This window comes from Cynoglossus semilaevis, chromosome 14 (genome assembly GCF_000523025.1).
Source record: "Cynoglossus semilaevis isolate Cse_v1.0 chromosome 14, Cse_v1.0, whole genome shotgun sequence".
NCBI classification, from domain to species: Eukaryota; Metazoa; Chordata; class Actinopteri; order Pleuronectiformes; family Cynoglossidae; genus Cynoglossus; species Cynoglossus semilaevis.
In genome coordinates this window covers 14905157-14924274 of record NC_024320.1, presented here as the reverse complement: position 1 = coordinate 14924274, position 19118 = coordinate 14905157, and the positions used below count along the sequence as shown (strand labels likewise).

Below are 19118 nucleotides of genomic sequence, written 5' to 3'. Positions count from 1 at the left end.
GATGCAGACACATAAACAGACTGTCAACAGTCTGCCAAGAGCAGATCTGGTGATTTAAGTCATTTAGGCCAAATTCAATTTAGATCTGCATTAGTTAAGCCAAGAAACAAATCCCATAGATCAGCAATGGCATAAATAAAGCAGACCACACAGTGAAGCATCACGAGGATGATTCTCATGATTCTCTCCTCTTATCTTTTCATATATTGTGTCCCATGTGCAGTATATTAGCTAAGTACACCGTGATACATAGACATGGACAGAAGGGAAGTGGAGAAAAGCACATTATGTCACTTAATCTAATGTTCCTCTTCGGTTTTTCCTACTTCCTTCACCACATTCTCCCCTGCACCAAACTCCATGTTTTGCTCTGTAATCTCTTCCATCAACTGCTGCTTCTGTAAGTAGATTTCTAATCTTTTATTAAGTAATATATGAATTTTCCTGTCTAAAAACCTTGGTTTGGATTTCCCTCGAAGACACAAACTTAACAAACAAGACACTAGTAGATCAGCATTTGTGTTCCAGTTGACTAAAGATGATATTTTTCTCTATGCACTTGATAAAAGATTTATTCTGATAAACTTAATTTTCCACTTGGATAAGGCTGTTTGACGGCATGATAAATTCCAGAAAAACATATTATTGTAAGTAAAACCTTTACTCAAAATACATGTAAAACTTAAAATTTCACCACACAGTGTGCTTGTCTAACAGGTCTTGGGAAGAAGTGAAATATCAGAATAAGACTCGTTAGCCTTCGAAACTAACATTTCAAATGAGAAGAACCAAGTTTTAACGCCAGAAAGAATAACTTTTTGTCATCTACTGTCACTGAGGTGGTATTGCTTGCTATCCAGTATTAGCTGGTTTTGTTGTTTCACAAAGAGACAGGAACATAGTTTAGGTGAGAAGCAAACTATTTCTTGAAAATTACCTTATACAAAATTCACACTAGCAAGTAAGCTGCAATTTGGGAATTTTTTGAATACAAATATAACCACAAGAAATTGACTTGTTTGACATGTAAAACAAAGATTATTTTCTTGCCTAATTGCTAACAGCTAACATTTTAACAGGAAACGTGTTAAAACGAAGCTTATCTACATCAAACATACAGAATCCTTCCAGCAAAGGGCTACATTTACATTACTCTTCAACAACAGCTCAGTTCAAGCAAACATTGTAACTCAATTTTCATCTGTTGTTCTTACCGAGTAGTGTTTTTTACGAGTTTTGTCCACACACTTCCCCTGCAGACAGATGCGTCCTTTCCCACAGGGTGTCCCCTCCACTGCCGGCAACTTCTTGGTCAGACACACCATCTGTCCCTGACGGATCACGGCGCACCACAGTCGGGAACATACGTCCATGCCCGGACAGACCGTGTACTCGGGGCCGAAGGCGAGGCGACACTGGCGCACGGCGTCATAGCTCTGTCCTGGCAGCTCCTCTGAGCCGAGGAGAGGCTGACGAGGAGTATCCAGGAGACACTCAGCTGCCAGAAATAAAAGACAGAAGTTCAGGCTGTGGAGGGGAAATGACAGACTCTTCTCTGAAAATGCAGGAGAAAACTGTGATTAAATATGGTTGAAGAGTTCTGTTAGGAACGTCTTCTTTGAGAAACTTTCACGTCCAGTTGCCTAACAGAACTCTTCAACCACGACCTGGATGACTGAGAATCTTCATAGATGTGATTAAATATATTTAACTTTTTAGAGCTATTAGGACCAAAGACAGTTTAAAAGAAATGGACACTGAGTTTTGTTTCTGAGTAAGAAAAGCATAATTAATTACAAATGTAATTATTATTTACAAAACTTGCTCAATGTTTTATAAAGTAGTAGTTATTAGTGATTGGTTTATTTTTGTATGTGTTTACTTTAACATTTTCTGGTTCAGTTTTAATGGGCTACACAAAATACACTATTTTTTTTTTTTACAAGTGATGCTTTTGTTGTAAATGTTTTTCATTATCCCACTAAAACATCTCACACGCACCATTTCCATCATCAAAGAAGTCAGTGATGGTCGCTGAGGTGCAGCGGCTCCACGGTTTGGAGGCGTCGATGGAGGTGAGGATCGAGGACATTAGGCGTTTGTCGCTGTTCACACCAAAGCGCTCCTCGCAGAACTTGGAGTCATCATGGGACAAACCCAGCAGGTGTCCTGCAGCAGAGACAAGAGACGAGACATGAAATGAAATGAAAGGACAGGACAGGCCTCAGGTTCACACACGCTGCAGGAATTGGAAAGAAAAACAGAGCAGGAGCTCAGGCATCAGGTGTGATGTGATGTCAAACAATCGTGGATATTAACAGTGAGAGACAGAAGTGCTGACAGGGTACAGGTCCTGACTTGTCCGGGTTCGTCCTCAGTATGTTGTTGTGTGTGTTTGTGTGTGTGCACCTCTCTCAGTGACAGTTCTTGCGACACACTTCAGAAGTCTCTGAACACTGAAATTGTTTTTTGTTATTTATTACAACTGTTAATGAGGAAATTATTCTTACTTTGAGATTAAATTATTATGTATTCACAGAATACAATGTTTATATTATTATTATTATTATTATTAATAAAGACATTTCTATGATTTTCAAATGACAGAAACGTACAACAAAGAAACCTTTTATTTTCCAGGGGTCAGCGGGAACAACTTCCTACACCTGCTTTTTTGGAGCAGCAAAAACTAAAGGACAACATCCATGTTGGGACACTCTTTTTGAGCCAGTTTGACTTTTGCTGAAACTGTTGTTCTGTCCTGACTGGATGCTCATTATCTTCTGTATAATGTTGTTGTTGTTGAACCCCTGTTGCGCAGCCATACCTACCTATTTCATGTGCAACAGTAAAGGCAGCATGGAGCCCGTCATCCTCGATGACTGCACAGCTTCTCTCCGGTGTGCAGATGGTGCCCACGTCCGCCATGCCCAGAGTGTCACAGGAGTGGTGGCCACAGAGGTCCTGAACAAGACAGACGTGGTTTAAACCGGTTTGAACATGGAAGAAAACTCACTGTCCTTCACTGTCACAGTTTAAACGCCCAGAAATCACAGCTGCTAGCAAGGGTTAGCAGAGCCAGCTTCCATTATGCATCTTGACTTTCATCATAGTTTCCTGCATATTTACTCCCACATAATATAGATGACCGTCCATCTAAACTGACCCACTGTCAGTGAATTTCCCCCCTTCTTTGTCCTCTGATGCCCACTTCCTTCCTGTTCTTCACAGTCAATGCCAGCATTGATCTTTTTTTTTTTTTTTTTGAATTCCCACACATGTCCATGCAGATGAGGGCCTGGGGTGGGCAGAGTACGCAGATCAATCAGATAATCAGACAATCACATCAGCACACACCACACGAGCCAGCACACGGGTGGAGCCCACGTGCATCAGCAGCCAGTAGTGCAGTGTGAGCGGGAAGGCACAAAGACGAGTGGAAGAATGAGAAAAGAAGGAGGGCACACATGCAAAAAAACAAACAAACACTCACGTCGACACACACACACAGTCCTGCAGAGAGGATGGATTGTCATGTTAAATGGTGCAGACAAGGCCTGCTGGGTTGTGTGTGTGTGTGTGTTTGTGTGTGCGTGTGTGAACTCCTCTGTGTTCTGCGCTCACACACGACCGACTGGGTGGAGGAGCGCTACACGAACATACACATTAGAGTTCACACACAAATGCACATGAATACTGTATGTTTATGTACCATACGCTGTGGGCACATTCCCACACTGCACTTTGATTATTGAAAGTGAAGTTTGGTTGAATGACGTAATGTCTGCAGTGTTTTTGTACAAACATTTTTAGCCACTTAACAAGAGACTCACCTAATAATATCAACGCCTGTCGTGTAGACAATGTCTTCATTGTATCTATTTATCTCATTTTGGCAGTTCTAAAATTGATTTTAGAATTAAAAAAATGTTCACCTTTTGACCAAAGTCCATAGGAAAATCAGACTGTTTTACTAAAGTTCATTTAAAACCTGTTGATGTTCTGTTTCCATTATTTAAAAATGTAGGAATTCAGGGCTCGTTGCATTTAAAACTTTTGCTTGGATTTTCCTCAGTGACACACACTTGCAAGAACAGGTAAAGAAGCCTGCAGCTCCTGCGTGAAAAATACACATCTTTTTTCTATGGACCTTAGTGTAAAATAAAAAATATAAAAGACCCAAAGCTGTCCATACACCCTGCATTACTGAAACATGCTGGACGGTGAGAAACCGTGCTGTTGAACTGAATTCCAACATTTGGTTGATGCCAAATTTGTGGTTTCGCACCACAAGCATCAGGAACGAGTCTGAGACAAGTTTGTTCTTAACAAAATCAGACACTGGCAAATTCTGGCCACAAAACAAAAGGCCTATGTAATAAAAAAATGCAATTACTGTGGCTTTCTCTCCATAGAGAAAATGAACAATGCTATTAAGAAATCCTTGTTCCATCATTCGGACACACAGAGTTGCAAAACTTGCTAAACTTACTGATGAGTTGAGCAGACGGATACGTCGCCACGCTATACAGAAGACGGCTTTGTTTATATTCGGCAGTTGTATGCCATACATTGGATTGTGCAACATTCTTCTGTTTTTCTTTGTGTTGTTTTTTTTATTTTTTCTGAAACTTTGCCCTTCATAATGGCTACCAAGCGTAGGTCAGACTCTTCTGATGTTTTTATGCCCTTGATTGTGATGTTACGACTGTGTTAGTGTAGGTGAGTGACATAGGTACTAATGAACAGTGTGTGAGTTCAGGCCTACAGCAAAGATTGTGCCCTTGTAGTGGAACTCTGACATTTTCCCTGTTTTCGATGTGTTTTAATAGCAAAATAAATCAGAGCAAAATATAATGAGGTATATTAGAGTTGAAATACATCCTTCACAATACAATATCAAACTATAGACTTTGCAGTTATTTGGTTATTTTGCTTTTGTGGTTTCACTTCCACTTTTCTGTTGTCTTTTTTCTTTGTAACCCAAACATGTGGTTCAGCCTGGCAAAAACTTACACCTGAACATATTTTTCTGCTTCTGAAGTGAATTCAGGGAAGGAAAGAAAATACAGAAAACAGACGTCAATGCAGAGCAGAGGCCGGAAATTTAATAGAGGAGCAGAGAGAATGTGAAGTTGCAAAAACATTGGTCCAAATACGAGGAGAGCAGCTGGAGACCTGGTTCTTAAGGTCACAAGGTGATGAGAGCAGGGCCTGAGTGTGTGTGTGTGTGTGTGTGTGAGTGAGTAAAAGGCCGCTTCCAATCAAAGCCATGGTGAGTAGTGTTAAACAAACAGACCTGACACACACACACAGAGTCAGTTCAGCTGAGTCTGTGTGATGAAAACAAGCTGCGGGCAGATTTCATCAAAGCTGCTGATCAGGCAGAACAGAGTGCAGCTTTGTCCCACTGACTGACAGCTCGTCAAAGGATGGGAGACACAGGAATGTCATCGTTTACATCCTTCAATGACTTGTTTTTCGTCCATTAACCTTAAAGAGTTTGCTGTCAGTTTTTTACCAGAGAGGAGCACAGGAAAGAAAAAGAGGTTCAGATTTTCAGGAATTCGACATTTGTTTTCATTTATATAAACAATTAAACAATGATCATAAATGTGCTGATATTGCTATATATACTATAGATATATATACATATCATACAATCACATATTGTTATTATTATAGTCACATCATTACAACAAATGTGTTCAGGCCAAGGACCCTCAAACAACACCCTGCTGTATGTTTTTACTGTAACAATGAATAATTTAAATGTAATAACGTTATTGTTTGTTTGTTTATCTATCAGTGTCTGCTGTCCGTGTCAGAATCTTTGAGTCACATAACAGAATGCCTAATAATTGTGATTGGCCAGTAAACTCAGGTGACCCACAGGGACAATGCAGTTATCTACTACTACTATACTATGTTTTGTATTAAACTGGGCCTTGCACCAAGTATAATCAAAGTTTTTTAAAAACAAAATTATGCTCTTCAAATAATGCATACTTATGTTGTAAAGTTCTTTGTTTTTTTAAAGAAAGTCACACCGCAGTATGTTCTGGTGCCATAGATCCCCTGTTGAAGACCACTACTTTAAAGGACAGTCTGAGACACATGTTTGGAACCAAAATTAGCTCAGTAACATTTTAATTGATATAAGAAATGTAGTAAACAATTACATTAGTCTGTGCTGGGGGAGTTTACAGTTTATAATTTACTTTCAAAACGGTGGCCTTAAGCTCATTACCACCTTTGAAAACAACATGTTATCGAAGGAAACACTGTTTAGGTGATAGCTAATATGTAGCATATGCTACATGTATTTTTACATTTTGTATTTATCCCTGGACCGACACATGAAGCAGCTCAGGGTCAGTGCTCATTGACACCTGAGACCCTGACAGGAAGAGAGGAACCTTAGCTCCAGATGCTGGTGGGTATCAGGTGTCATCACGGGGCAAAGTGAACTCTGTGGCCCAGAGTGTATGCTGTATGTCCACACAAAACCTAGACTGAAGAGAGTGTGTGTAGGGGGGTCTGGATTCAGAGCCATCTGCAGGTTGTCAACATCTGCCAGACGACGTATCACACGTGTGAAATGTCGAGACCATTTAAAACAAACACTGGGATAAGCTGTGGTGAAGGCGAGAGCTGGGAAATGTACACGCTAACGTTGACCAACAGGTCCATCCTAACATGACATGTCTTTATGGTGTTGTTGTGATGTATTTAGGCTGTAGACTAAAACCTGACTCTCTGCTGACATTATTTAGTTTTCCTTCAGCAGTCAGCAGATAAAACAGCAGATAAATGATAGAATTGTTGTTTTTTATAGGCTGACTCTGCAGCATTTTAATGCTGTTTATAAACAAATGGCATGTAGATCTAACTTCTACCCTGCAGGGGTAAAAATAAATAGATCAAAACAAACCTCAAATGATGCCAACTTCAGGGGCTGCTATAAATATAAATAGATCAAAACAAACCTCAAATGGGTTTAAAAAAAATCACACATTTGGATATGTTAAAACTACAATCTCCACCTGAAAATTGCAAATAAAAGTTTTTTTTAGAGATTTAAAACCTTTGTGGTTTTGATTGAAGTGCCAAAGTCATGTGACATGTAAAAATAATAATAAGAATATTTTAACTGGTGCATTCATTGACCACATACAGTAAAAATGCGAGTGTATCACTTCATTCACTATCTATCTAGTGGTAAAAAGCTGTCCTTCAAATTTGGTGAGTATACGTTTTCTAAAATGAGCTCAACAGCAGCATGTTCACTATGTCTGCATATCCATCCAACACAGCAGAGAAAACATTGACTGTCCCTTTAACTGACACAGGGTGAAAACATTTCTGACAGGCAGCTTTTCAACAATCTGTGACCACCTGACAGTAATGTGTTGTCCACTGTCTGAGCTCCCAACAAATGGACACAGCCATGAATGTCCTTAATGATCCCATGTACAGATAAGCAGGAGCCCCCCGCCCCATCAATCCAGCCTCAATGTGCCTGTTGTTCTGCTCTGGTGCTGGTATGTGCGGAACCGGGTGTCACTGCCACACGGGTCAGCTCACTGCGGGTACACAGAGAGGCGGAGTCAAAGTAATTGGATCCGTCCACAAAGAGAAAGGTTCCCTTCAGCCACCCGCTCTAATGTGGCCTGACTTCACAGTCACCATGTCTTCAATGAGCTTCAGTTCTAGTTCAGCAGACGACAATAATCACTCTTATTTACTCCAGAAAATACAAAGAGGAGAGGAGGCCTCACACATCTGTTTGGTCACCCCTGACATTCAACACAATGGGAAACCAAGCACAGAGTCTCCTGTTACACATGAGAACTGAATGTGGTCCACCGCTAAGTTCATCCCTGTTGGGTGACTCTCCAGTTGGGCTGCAATTGATGTTATTTTTCCTGATAAAGTCATCCAAATCCTGCACTTCACACTCCCTGGTGTTTCATTTTCCAATCCAGAGAAACGTCACTCCGAGGTAAACCACCTTACTATAAACTGACTGAGTTTGTATCGGTCAGTTTTTTGTTAGACCATATACAGGGCGTATATGGTCTGGTATGACTGTGGCTTCTCAGTGCTTCTTTAAGACTGCACCTCTCTAATCACTCCTTCCTCAGCATTGTAGCCCATATGCTGCTGTATTTCTGTTCATGATACATTCAAGCTACTCTGAGCTGGTTGTTTCCTTTATTTGGTTCACCTCCAAATGTAGGTCTTATAAACCAAACTTCTCTGAGCTCCAAAATGTACGCCCATTCATCCATTCAGACAAAGATGGAAGTTGATCTATGGGCTATGGTGCAGGAAACCTTGTTTGAAGATCAGATTGGCCAGATACTTCAGACCAACTGCAAATTTAAAAAGACATGAAAGCGCAACACTTGAAAAGACACTTGAGGTTTTTGAGGAGTGGTTGAAAGAAGCACTGACTGATAGTTATTCCCATATTTGTGGTGAACACAACTGGTGCCAAGAACAAGCCTGAGACAAGTTGGTTCTCACTCAGTATATTGCTGCCAGCACTGTTGAGCTGGCTCACCAAGAGAAAAGTATGCATTTAAAGTTGTCATCTTCAACTCTGCCGGTTGCTGTTTTTTTTTTTCAGTTTTTTTTTTTCAGTTTTTGACCTGGTGTTGATGTTTGATTCAACTTTCCTAACCCTTTATTACTAACACTAAGTCTAATTTTCCTCAGTAGATTTTGGTAGCAGACAGTGGTTGGTTAAACAAATGTTGGATTTTGCAACGAACAAACAAACAAAAAAAACCAACTGTTTTTCTACTGAATAAAAATACAGTGATGTGAGAGCTGCAGACCAACAGCATCTAATTCACATTTGGAGGCTATGACAGCTACAGTACCTAAATTAGTAATAAATAATTAGTACAAGGTGTGCAACGTTCACCACTCACCACCAGGACACAACACTTTAAACCTTTGTTGTTTAGAAAAAAAGTTAGATTTAATATTTAGAAATATTAATATATTAAGAAATATCTAAAAGATACCTCTCCTTACAGCTAGGCTAATCCTTCTTAATCCTTCTTATCCGCCAAGATCTGTCTGTTTTTAGTTTTGTCCAGAAATGTCTTATGTCTTTCATAATTGACTTATTTTTCAAACACCTTAACCAAAGTTTGTTGCAATGTGTTCCGCTGTGTGCAATGACAAAAGGCCTTGTCTATTCTATTCTATTCTATTCTATTCTATTCTATTCTATTCTATTCTATTCTAGTTTCTTAAAACTAAATAAAAAGTGTTTAGTGTTTAGACGTGAACTAAACCTTGGCCTTGCCCTCTAACAAATTCAACAAAACACAGAATTCTGAGCACAACCGACCCTAAATGGCCTAAAGGTGAGAGGTCAGAGGTAATGTAAGCAAAGGAGGCCATGATAAAACTTTCACACAAAAAAAAGTTTCTTGTTTATCCCCAACCAAGAACCAGAGCGTCAAATAATGGACTTCACTCACATAAACACACACACACAGACACACACACACTGCATTGCCAATTACTCAGGTAACAGCTGATGATTACACACTCTGGTGACAGCTAAAATCTACAGTATGACCTGCGGGTTCAACCGAGGAAAGACAAAATTTGTGTGTGTGAAAAAAGGAGAAACGGAGACGTGTTTATAGATCAGGTAGTCGAGCTCTGCGATAGGTCAGACACAAATCAGTTTTGCTGAGTGATTTATTGTCATGAGCAGATTTATGACTTGTCCTGACAGAGGCTGCAGGCTGAGGAGCAGGAGGCTATAGGCAATGGGATATAACTGTGGACATCTTTGGACAGACAGTTGGACTGTGCATGTTGACGCAGACATGGCCGTATGCTTTTGTCATGTGATATTTTTCTGAACTGACACATGTGCTAAGAAAGAAGATTGTCATCAAGCTGAAGATGCCAAAAAAAAAAAAAAAAAGAATCCTTCAGTAAACCTTCTGTAGTTGCACAATAAATGGAGTGAGATGTGGTTTCATTTATCCACAGACTTTCCTCTCAGGCCTACGGAAAGAATGACAAGACACTAACAGAAATGCTACACTGAGCACAGACTGCGCAAATGAAGAACAGTGGCAAATAATAAAATCCTGTTCAAAGCCAGGTTAAAGTTTGTTTATCTGACTAGTGTGGAATATGTTTCACTCCATGTCAAACTACTCTGCACTGCATGCAGGTTATCGGCTCCAGCTGTGATTGGCCTCACTGTAAACACAGCGCCTGGGTCAACTGTTATCACTGACAACTAAACAACATTCATTTTAAAACTTTCCACATATTAAAATATTTCTGACCAAATTGACTTTCAACAACACGAAACTAATCGAATTTTGAATTTGTAATAAACAGAAAGAAACGATGGAAGAAGTACAGAATAAGCAGTGGACAGGACTATGATGTCAAGCTGATGCTGTTGTGGAGTGATATCAATACCCGTGTCAGTACCTGCCACGGGTTTCAAGCCATCTTTAGATAATCACATGCACAGAAGAATACAAGTGTGTGTTGGACTTAAACAAAAAGAGAAAAAAATCTTTCCGCAGAACTCTGCGGTTTCACTACAGCTCTATGCAAATCCTGCCTTCCTGTCCCGGGGCTGTATCACAGGAATCCAAGTGATTCCCGCCAAACCAAACCCATGTTTCTTTTCTTCTTGTCTGTGCAGGTGTCGTGGCAAGAAGGTTAGTGACGGGCCATGAGATGTTTGGCAGGACAGAAGTTGTTCAATTTTACCATAATGCCAACCTCAGGTATGAACATCCTGTGCCAGCTTGGCACCCAGAGCCCCACAATCTGAGGTAATACCCTTGCTGTTTGCTTTCGGACCCGTGCCATGACAAGACCTCGCACGAGTGCACCGCACTCCAAGGCAAAGCTCTCTGACACGAAAAGTGGAGCAAACCACCTTGAAGCCACACCCTGAGAGGTGAGAAATGCATGGAGACGTGCTGCTCTGTGGCTTTGGTGCAGGCACAGAGGGATGAAAAAGGAAAGGGAGGAGGCCAAATGAGAGAAAAAAAAATACGCAAGTGTGCAGGCACAGAGGGATGGAAAAAGAAGGAAAGGAAATACAGAAGTGTGCAGGCACAGAGGGATGGAAAAAGAATGATGATAGAATAGAAAAATGGGCTGACAGGAGAGCAGAAGAGAGGAGAGAACAGGAAATGAGAGGACAGGAGAGGGAATACACAAGTGTGCAGGCACAGAGGGGTGGAAAAGGAAGGAGGAGAGAAAGGGATGGAAGAGGAGGGGCTAGTAGAGCAGAAGAGAGGAGAGTAGAGGAAAGACGATGAAATTAGAAGGAAGAAGGGAAGGATAGTAAAGGAGAGAGAGAAGAGTAGAGAAAAAAAATGTGTGGTCTCAGTGAGCGAGTGGCTTCTCACAGGGTGGATGTGTTTGTTTTTCTGACAGCTCCCAGCTTCAGCTGACAGACGCTGGAGAACTAACTGGGAAAAAATGTGCAAAGTGGGGAGAGAAAGGGTGAACTTCCAGCACTGGGCTCACGACCAACTAAGAGTCATTTCAAGGGAGTTTAAAGGCACAGTTCAGCCTTTTTGGTGTGTTGTGTATGAAAAACTGAGGCTCTGCCATTGTATTTTACACAGCTTTTTCCATCTGCACACTAATCATACTGCTGAACGAAACTCCATGAAAAAGGTCAATGCTTTGGCAGCAGGAACTTCCTTTGCTCTTCATTCAACAGCAAAAAAAAAAAAAAAAAAAATCACCCACAAATGTAACAAAATAAAATATGTGATTACACATCAACAATCTAATTTTGAAGTGATGAAAAGACACAGAAGTTTTTAGTCTTAGCCTTAAATAGCAAAAACAGTTTTTTATGCACAACTCCCCTCTTCCCTGTAGGGAGTGCTGTTAACACAGTTTGTAGGCCCTGGTCAATGAGTTGACTGTGCGGGTGTTAAATATGAATCTTAAATACATTATAACATGTTTCACATGAACAGTTACTGCAATGTGTGAGCCATGACACAGGCAGCAGGCTGCTGAACACGACATCAAACATGTTTCAATCAACAGTTCATCACAGTAGGACAAGTCGTCCGATGCTACTGTGGATCCTAGCATCGGCTACAATAATCGATGGGTTTATATTAGAGACACTTAGCCTTTTATACGCTGATTCTGTTTCACTGCTCACTTCTCCATAGACTATACATTATATCTGAATGCAGCTATAGAGCCGCAAAGGTTAGGCCACATAAATCCGTCTATAGTTCTCTAAGTCCTGGAGTTCGACATAAGTTGCAGTTTGCAAAGTATTAAAGTCGTGAAATTGCAGGAGAAAAAAAATTTAAAAGGGCAAACAGAGGGAGAATGCACCATCTCCTCAGTTGAGTGCACCACCTTACACTCCTAGTGGCCAATTAAAAATGACTTTTGTATGATTCATTTGTTTTTTGAGAGAAAATCTATTTTGATCACCTTTAAATGGCAGCCATGCTTTCAGTTATTCACTACAGATGCAGCAGTGCCTCCTAAGCCAGTTTGAAAAAACCTGAACCATCCCAACCATTAGGAATATTTCTGCAGTGAAACCAGCAGCTGACATTAAGCCTCCAAGCCTGGGAAGAATGCGCGTGCTGGATCACGTGCACACATCTCAGATCACACAGGCTTTCCGAGGCCGTCAAGGGACCGGGAGGGGTAAGAGTGAGGAGACAGTGGAGCCTGCCCAGAAAAACAGCAGGCACAGGAAGTAGAGTCTTTATGGCTGCTTCACAGGCACAGTGCCGCATTACGCACGCAAGATTCAGCAAAAAGAAGTGGAGGGCAGTGTGAGTAGGAGAAGGAAAACAAATAATAAAGGAGTGGGTGTAACCAGGAGCATGTGGGGAGCAGGTTGTGTAGTCTTCACTTCTGACCGACCGTAACTCAAACGGGGTTTGGTTGGTCTACTGTAAAAGCAGTGGCTCAGTCAAAACATAACATGCAGTTGGGTCGTTACAAGTACTGCAGTATTTTTAAAAGGTGGAGAAAGTTAGTGAAGCTGGAAACACACCTGCTTTAAGGACTCTGACCAGATAAAAGCCAAAGGTCAACCTTTTTATACACATAGTCTCGATGGGTTTTCTTTTACAGCAGGGAGAAAGAACATGAAGCAGAAACTCAGCGTCTAGAAATAGATATTAAGGCCCAAATGCATTTGAATGAAGGTACACATTTGTACTTCATGAACTTTGAAGATGTGTCAGCAAAACAGAAGTGAGCATCCATCAGTCAAAGGAGACTTTGAGCCACATTTTCTTCACAAAATTTGCAGATGATTCAGTCACAGCAACAGCAGCACCAATGAGAGGTACGCTGCCTCGTTTAAGCCAAGGTGGATGAGTGATGTAATGATTTTTACTGACAGCTACTCCAGCTTGCAACTCAACTCGCTGCCATCACATCCATTACATCATCAAACCACTGTGACATCACAAAAAATCAGGCAGGTTTGGTTCTGATGAATGCAATGTTTTGTTTTTGAAGAATTATGTGTAAAAATAATGATTTGTGGTAAGAAGACTGGTCTTGGGTTTAATTATTTAATTATTTTTAGCACATGGTTGCTGGAGGTGTGCAGCTGCACAGACAAAGGGAGCTCACTATAGTAGTACACTCACTGACACAGTGTAGCACTCCTAAATCACGTGATTGACAAAAGTATATATATATGTATATGTATATATATAATTTACAAATTGTAGCACTAAAATCTGGTTTTAAAAAAAGAAATTACAACAATGCCCCCTGCACGGGGGTAAAAGATTTAATGTACATTTTGCAAAGCAGAAATATGATTAAAAAATAATATTTGATTCTTTATTTAGGGCGCCTTAAATATTTGGGTGCCCCCTCTCTGGCTGCCATGGCACCACAGGTCTGGTCACAGCACAGGTGTTAGAATGTGAGAGCAGTTTGTGTGTGAGTTGTTGTTGTTGTTGTTTTTTTACCTGCCTGGTGAAGAGGATGGCCGCGTCATGGTGGTGCTGGTGGTCGTCATCCAGTGGGTTCTGCTGGTTCTGCCACTTGCAGAAGCTCTTGAGCGTCGCAGCCGCGTTCTTGGTCACCTCCAGCCCCTTCTCCTTCTCCCCCAGCACCGTCACCTTCACCACAGACAGTCGGACCGGGTTCTCGATGCTGGCGTGTCCGTACAGCTTTGAGGCAATGGAGGCCAAAGTCAGCAAATAGTGGTTTAAGTCCTTGCCATATTTCTTGGTCATGGAGTCGTCCGCCACCAGGAGCAGCTCCACGTGCCTGGCACGGGAGACGGAGCGTCTGCGCCGTGCGCCAGGCTCCGGAGCGGCAGCTTTGACCAACCGGCTCCACCATCTGCGTCCTTGCGCGTCACGGTCACTGGCGCCTCTGTCGCGTCTCCCTCTCCCGTGTCCTTGGCGCCGGCGTCTTCCCGTGGCGTCCCTGCGTCCTCTGCGCCCGTCCCGCGTCCCGCAGCTCTCGCGTCCATCGCGCATGGCCTCGAAACTAAAGCTCTGACGCGTAAAAGCGTGGAGCGCGCTCTCCGCGTCTTTGTCCTGCAGGACGCGCGCGTCGTGCTCGTGTCCCTGCGCCCTGACTATAGGCGTGATGGTGTAGCGTGAGTTATTGATGGCGAAGAAGCCCTCCAGTCCGCCACCGCACAGGTGAAAGACGGCCAGAGACTCTGGGTTGGAGTCCACCGTGCCACGGTAAGCGCACTCGCGCGGCAAGGGCGCATGGCTGTCGCCCATCAGAGCGTGCACGTACTGGGGACTGAAGTGATGCGATAGCACCGACTCGTCCCGCTCCATGTCCAACTGGAACCGGCTCCCGTCCAGGTACAGCAGATATCCCACCTTCCCTCCTCCGTGGTAAATCCGGTCAATGGTCCGCACCATTCCATCGGTCCTGCGGGCAGGTGCCAACAGAGAGCCGTTCGCAGGTGGAAGATAGAAACCCTGGAAAACGGAGAGTCCTGCGCCCAGCTCCAACTCCACGGCGCACAGCAACAACAGCCGACACCAGAGTCTGCGCCCGGCCAGAGCACCGAGGAGCCGCACCATTGTTCAATGCCAGCCCAAAAACATCGATGTATCCACTAAAACAGGCAGGCAGCTGCACAGCGCACAACTTGGAGCGTTTGTGCCTCCAAAAAGCACATCATCCCTCTATATCCTGAATGCACAGCGGTGAACAAGAGGCGAGGAGACAAAGCCACTGAGGAGGGAAACGGAGTAAGAGCCACGGAGAGTCAGGGAGTGCGGGCAGCAGGAGCACTGAGCTGAACTTGGAGAACAAAAACACAAAGTTTGCTCTTAATATGAGCCGGAGAGAAGTCCTGCCCCCTTTTGCGCTCAACCACCACCCCTCCATCCCTCCTCCTCTTCTTCTCCACCTCAAACCAGGGGAGAAGTCAAGTGCCTGGGAAAGGAGGAGAGAGACCTGGAGTCCGTCTGAAGTGGAGAAAAACAAGTTCTTCAACAACAACAACAACACATTCACCTAAACCTGAAAACACCCTATGAACATGAGGTCCAAGATCGTCATCACCTCATCATCATCACCATTGTTGGCAGTTTTTTGTTCTATCACTTTCACCTAAATAATTAAAGGTAAAAAAAAATGTTCCAGCAGAAACTGACTGGAAGGTTTCAGCAAACTGTGGAGGGAAATAGATAATTCATGACCCTGAAGTTCTCCTGCTCCAAGCATTACACATTTAAGGTGAAACTTTAGTTACATTTTTAACAGTGTCATTGAATGCGGTGCTGTCAGCACTGACTCAGCCCAGTGTGAAAGCTTCTGTCTCCAAGAGTCAGTCAGAGTCAGTCACTACCTGATAACACAAAGGGAAAAAAAACAAAGTTTTAAATACTTTTCCCAAGGTTCACCTGATAACGTCCACGTCTGTGCTTCAGAAAATGCAATGATATTCATAAATATTAAGAAAGAAAGATAACAGTATATAATAAAAATATCAGAGCACAGCATTAGCAGCACCCTCTGCAGGGGAGAAAGTGCAGCTACATGTGTTTTGTTACTCAGGAAAGTACAAGAATTCTGCAGCTCACCTCAGAGTGGTTCTCAGAGGTCAAGTGCTCACAACCTGATTTAACCACACACAAAAACACCTTAACTATGTTCAAATAGTGATCGGAGCTCCTGCACTCGTGTGTGTTTTGACGGTGCAGGTGTTTGGATGTGTCCTGGGAGCTGTCAGGGTTATTTATTGTACCTTTCCGGGAGTGTTAGTGCCAATGGGATGTCATACTTGTGGGAGCTTTAGTAATGCATACCTGAGTAGTCACACACACAGACACAAACACACAGACACAAACACACACAGACACAAACACACTCTACTGGAGCCAAGTAGAGTGGCTTTTTGTTAGACGTCTTAAAAGTTCCAAAACACTGCTCATTTGCTGAGTCACCGACTAGGTATTACCTTTACACAGCAGACAGTTTTTCAGATTTCAGTGTGTTTGTGTGTGTGTGTGTGTGTGTGTAGGGGGAGGCCTGTCTCTCTGAAAATAAGAACATGAGAGCAGATATTATGTTTCAGCTTTGTTACATCAAACGATCAGAGGCTGAGTCGGCTCCCCAAAGAGAGAGAGAGAGAGAGAGAGAGAGAGAGAGAGAGACTAATCCAAAGCCCCCAATACGTGACTGAGCAGCGTGGGTGGTGGTGGAGCAGGGAGGGATGCAGGCAGGGAGTGGGTGAAGAAAAGGGAACACAGTGTGCTGTCTGTACCACTCTGGAAATAAAATGTTAGCTTGTAATAAATATTTAAGATAGTATGTAGTCAGTTCTCCTGCTCTTCCTCTGTGAAATACGTCAGCGTTCTATTTTTTATGACCACAATTCTTCATTAAAATACTTTTAATGATGCGTTCGTTATGACATCGAGCCACGTTGAGAGTGACGACGTACCATTCTATCACACCTTCTCACTGTAGGTCGACAAGGGTAAACCTACATGATTGAGATACAGTACTTCAAAATTAAAAGTTTAATTAAAGCAATGTACATTTCAAAGTTAGAAGTAACCTCTCTATCTTCTGCACAGTTTTTCTGTAGGTTTGGATATGAAAAAGGAAAAGTTACTTTTGGCTAGTTTTGCATGAAGCCAGAAAAGAGCAAAAAAGTCGTGAAGGAAACTTTTAAGCTGGTCGATGACACTGAGTCACTGGGATTACGTTTTGGGCCCAGCTGATGTTGCAGCTCGCAGCTGAATACAAATCTATTCCATTAACTTTTTCTACTCTGTCCTTCCTTCTTGCCCTCACCCAGTATCTCTTCCCCTCACCCTGCCTCACTCACTGTTTCTTCCTTCACACTAAACTGTCAAGTGTTTTCCCTGCTGTTAAAACAAGGACTGCAATAAAGACCAAAGAAGCAGTGTGTGTGAGAAAGAGGATGTTTGAACAGGTTGTAGAGATGTGGTCCAGGCATTGATCTGTGACAACAACATAGGAAAGATCAATCTGAGACGTGATCACGACACATTGTTCTCCAAATGAAAAACTGTTAGGACTGTCAAATGGTTAAGATTTTAATCTGTTTAAACAAAAGGTAACTGTGGATTAATCACAGTTTATCATGATCATATTTAAGCATGATTTATTTTGATTTATCCAGACAAATCAAAATTCCTAAATGGGACTTTTTTTTGTATATTGCTGGAACAGAATAACAAATAACAGCAGTAAGATGTATGTATTTCAATATGGAAAATATACCAAAAAAGTGTGGAAAACTACAACTCAAAATGTATCCTCATAGATTTGGTGGTTTTTAATCGACTGGTACGACGCAAGCTAAACATTGACGTAGTTTGAGATCCATGTGCTTCGTAAAACAAAGTCATTTCCCCACAGTATGATTAAATAACAACTTGTGTGTCGACTGCGTATTAGACCAACAATAACTGGATGGGTGGTGGAAATATTGGAAAGATTCTACCCATGCATTAAAACACTTTATCTGATTCAACTAAATGTACTTACTCAACGTGTTCATTCTGAAAACCTGAACCACTTCTGTCTGTTTTACAACCTGTATATTTCCACCACTCCCTGCACTAAACTGATCTGCTGCCAGAGGAGGCAGCATCACCTGCACTTTGAATTATTCAGGTTTTAAAGTGAAAGGCTTCCCCCTTCTTAGCCACAAACTTCAGCTCTAACCCAGTCTCCAGAACCGACCTAAAGTTAGGTCCACTAAACCAACAAAAACAGAGCTGCTCTCAGTTGATTTTCCATGCAGTGTTTGGTGTAGTGTGGTGCAGCTGCAGACCAGTGGCACTGAGGCGGAGTAGGAAAAAAAGGCAACTTCCCACAGCATCACACACAAGCACACTTTGGCTGACATCCCCATAATGTCCTCCACTTCCTCCCTCTCCTCACACGCTCCAACCGTTGGATCCTTTTTAATCCTCATCATCTAAAAAGCTGCAGTTATGCCAAAGCAACCATATGGACATAAATCGCTCTGTTATCTGCAAGCAGACACACACACACACACTCACACACACACAGAGGGTGCAGGAAAACGCAGCACCACACGTGTACAAGCGAGCAGCGTTTAGGGAAGTGTATTATCAGAACAAGTTGCACGAGTGTGTGTTGGAGCGTACGCGTGCCGAGCCACGTGTGGGTCGCGGTGGCCCGGCCCACTTCCTACGACAGCTGACATGACAGTGAATCCAATCCAATATGTTCAATTGACAAACGCAGGCCTTTTACGTAACAGCCTGGTTCCATCCAAGTGTCAGAGTAACCTCAGGCTGTGATACTCCTCCTGTTTACTCTGTGCTTCCTCACTACACACACACACACAGACAGACAGACATAAAACAACCGTCCGCTGCAACAGCTCTCTACTCTCTGCAGGTTCAAGCTGCTCCCATCAGGATTAAAATGCTGAGGATGCGAAGAAGAGCATGGCTGAATGCTTGATGAGGTGTGTGTGTGTGTGTGTGTGTGTGTATTTCTCTCATCACATAACCAGGTGTGTCCTCAGCATCTGTTACCATGGTACAGAGGGAGACAACATCATCCCCGGAGAGACAAAAAGAAATTCAAGTCAACAC

The 19118-nt window shown here is 42.5% G+C and overlaps 1 protein-coding gene across 1 annotated transcript in view; it reads right to left on the bottom strand.

The window, feature by feature from the left end:
- The window catches only part of adamts5 (ADAM metallopeptidase with thrombospondin type 1 motif, 5 (aggrecanase-2)), a 22280-nt gene extending 5650 nt beyond the window's left edge, over window positions 1-16630 (bottom strand). The window contains exons 1-4 of the mRNA XM_008325231.3: window positions 14001-16630; window positions 2832-2964; window positions 2002-2169; window positions 1215-1498 (exon numbers count right to left, since the gene is read on the bottom strand). Coding sequence (XP_008323453.1) covers window positions 1215-1498; window positions 2002-2169; window positions 2832-2964; window positions 14001-15086 — 1671 coding nt within the window. The 5' untranslated portion in view covers window positions 15087-16630. The remainder of the gene's footprint in view (window positions 1-1214; window positions 1499-2001; window positions 2170-2831; window positions 2965-14000) is intronic.
- Window positions 16631-19118: the final 2488 nt, after the last annotated feature.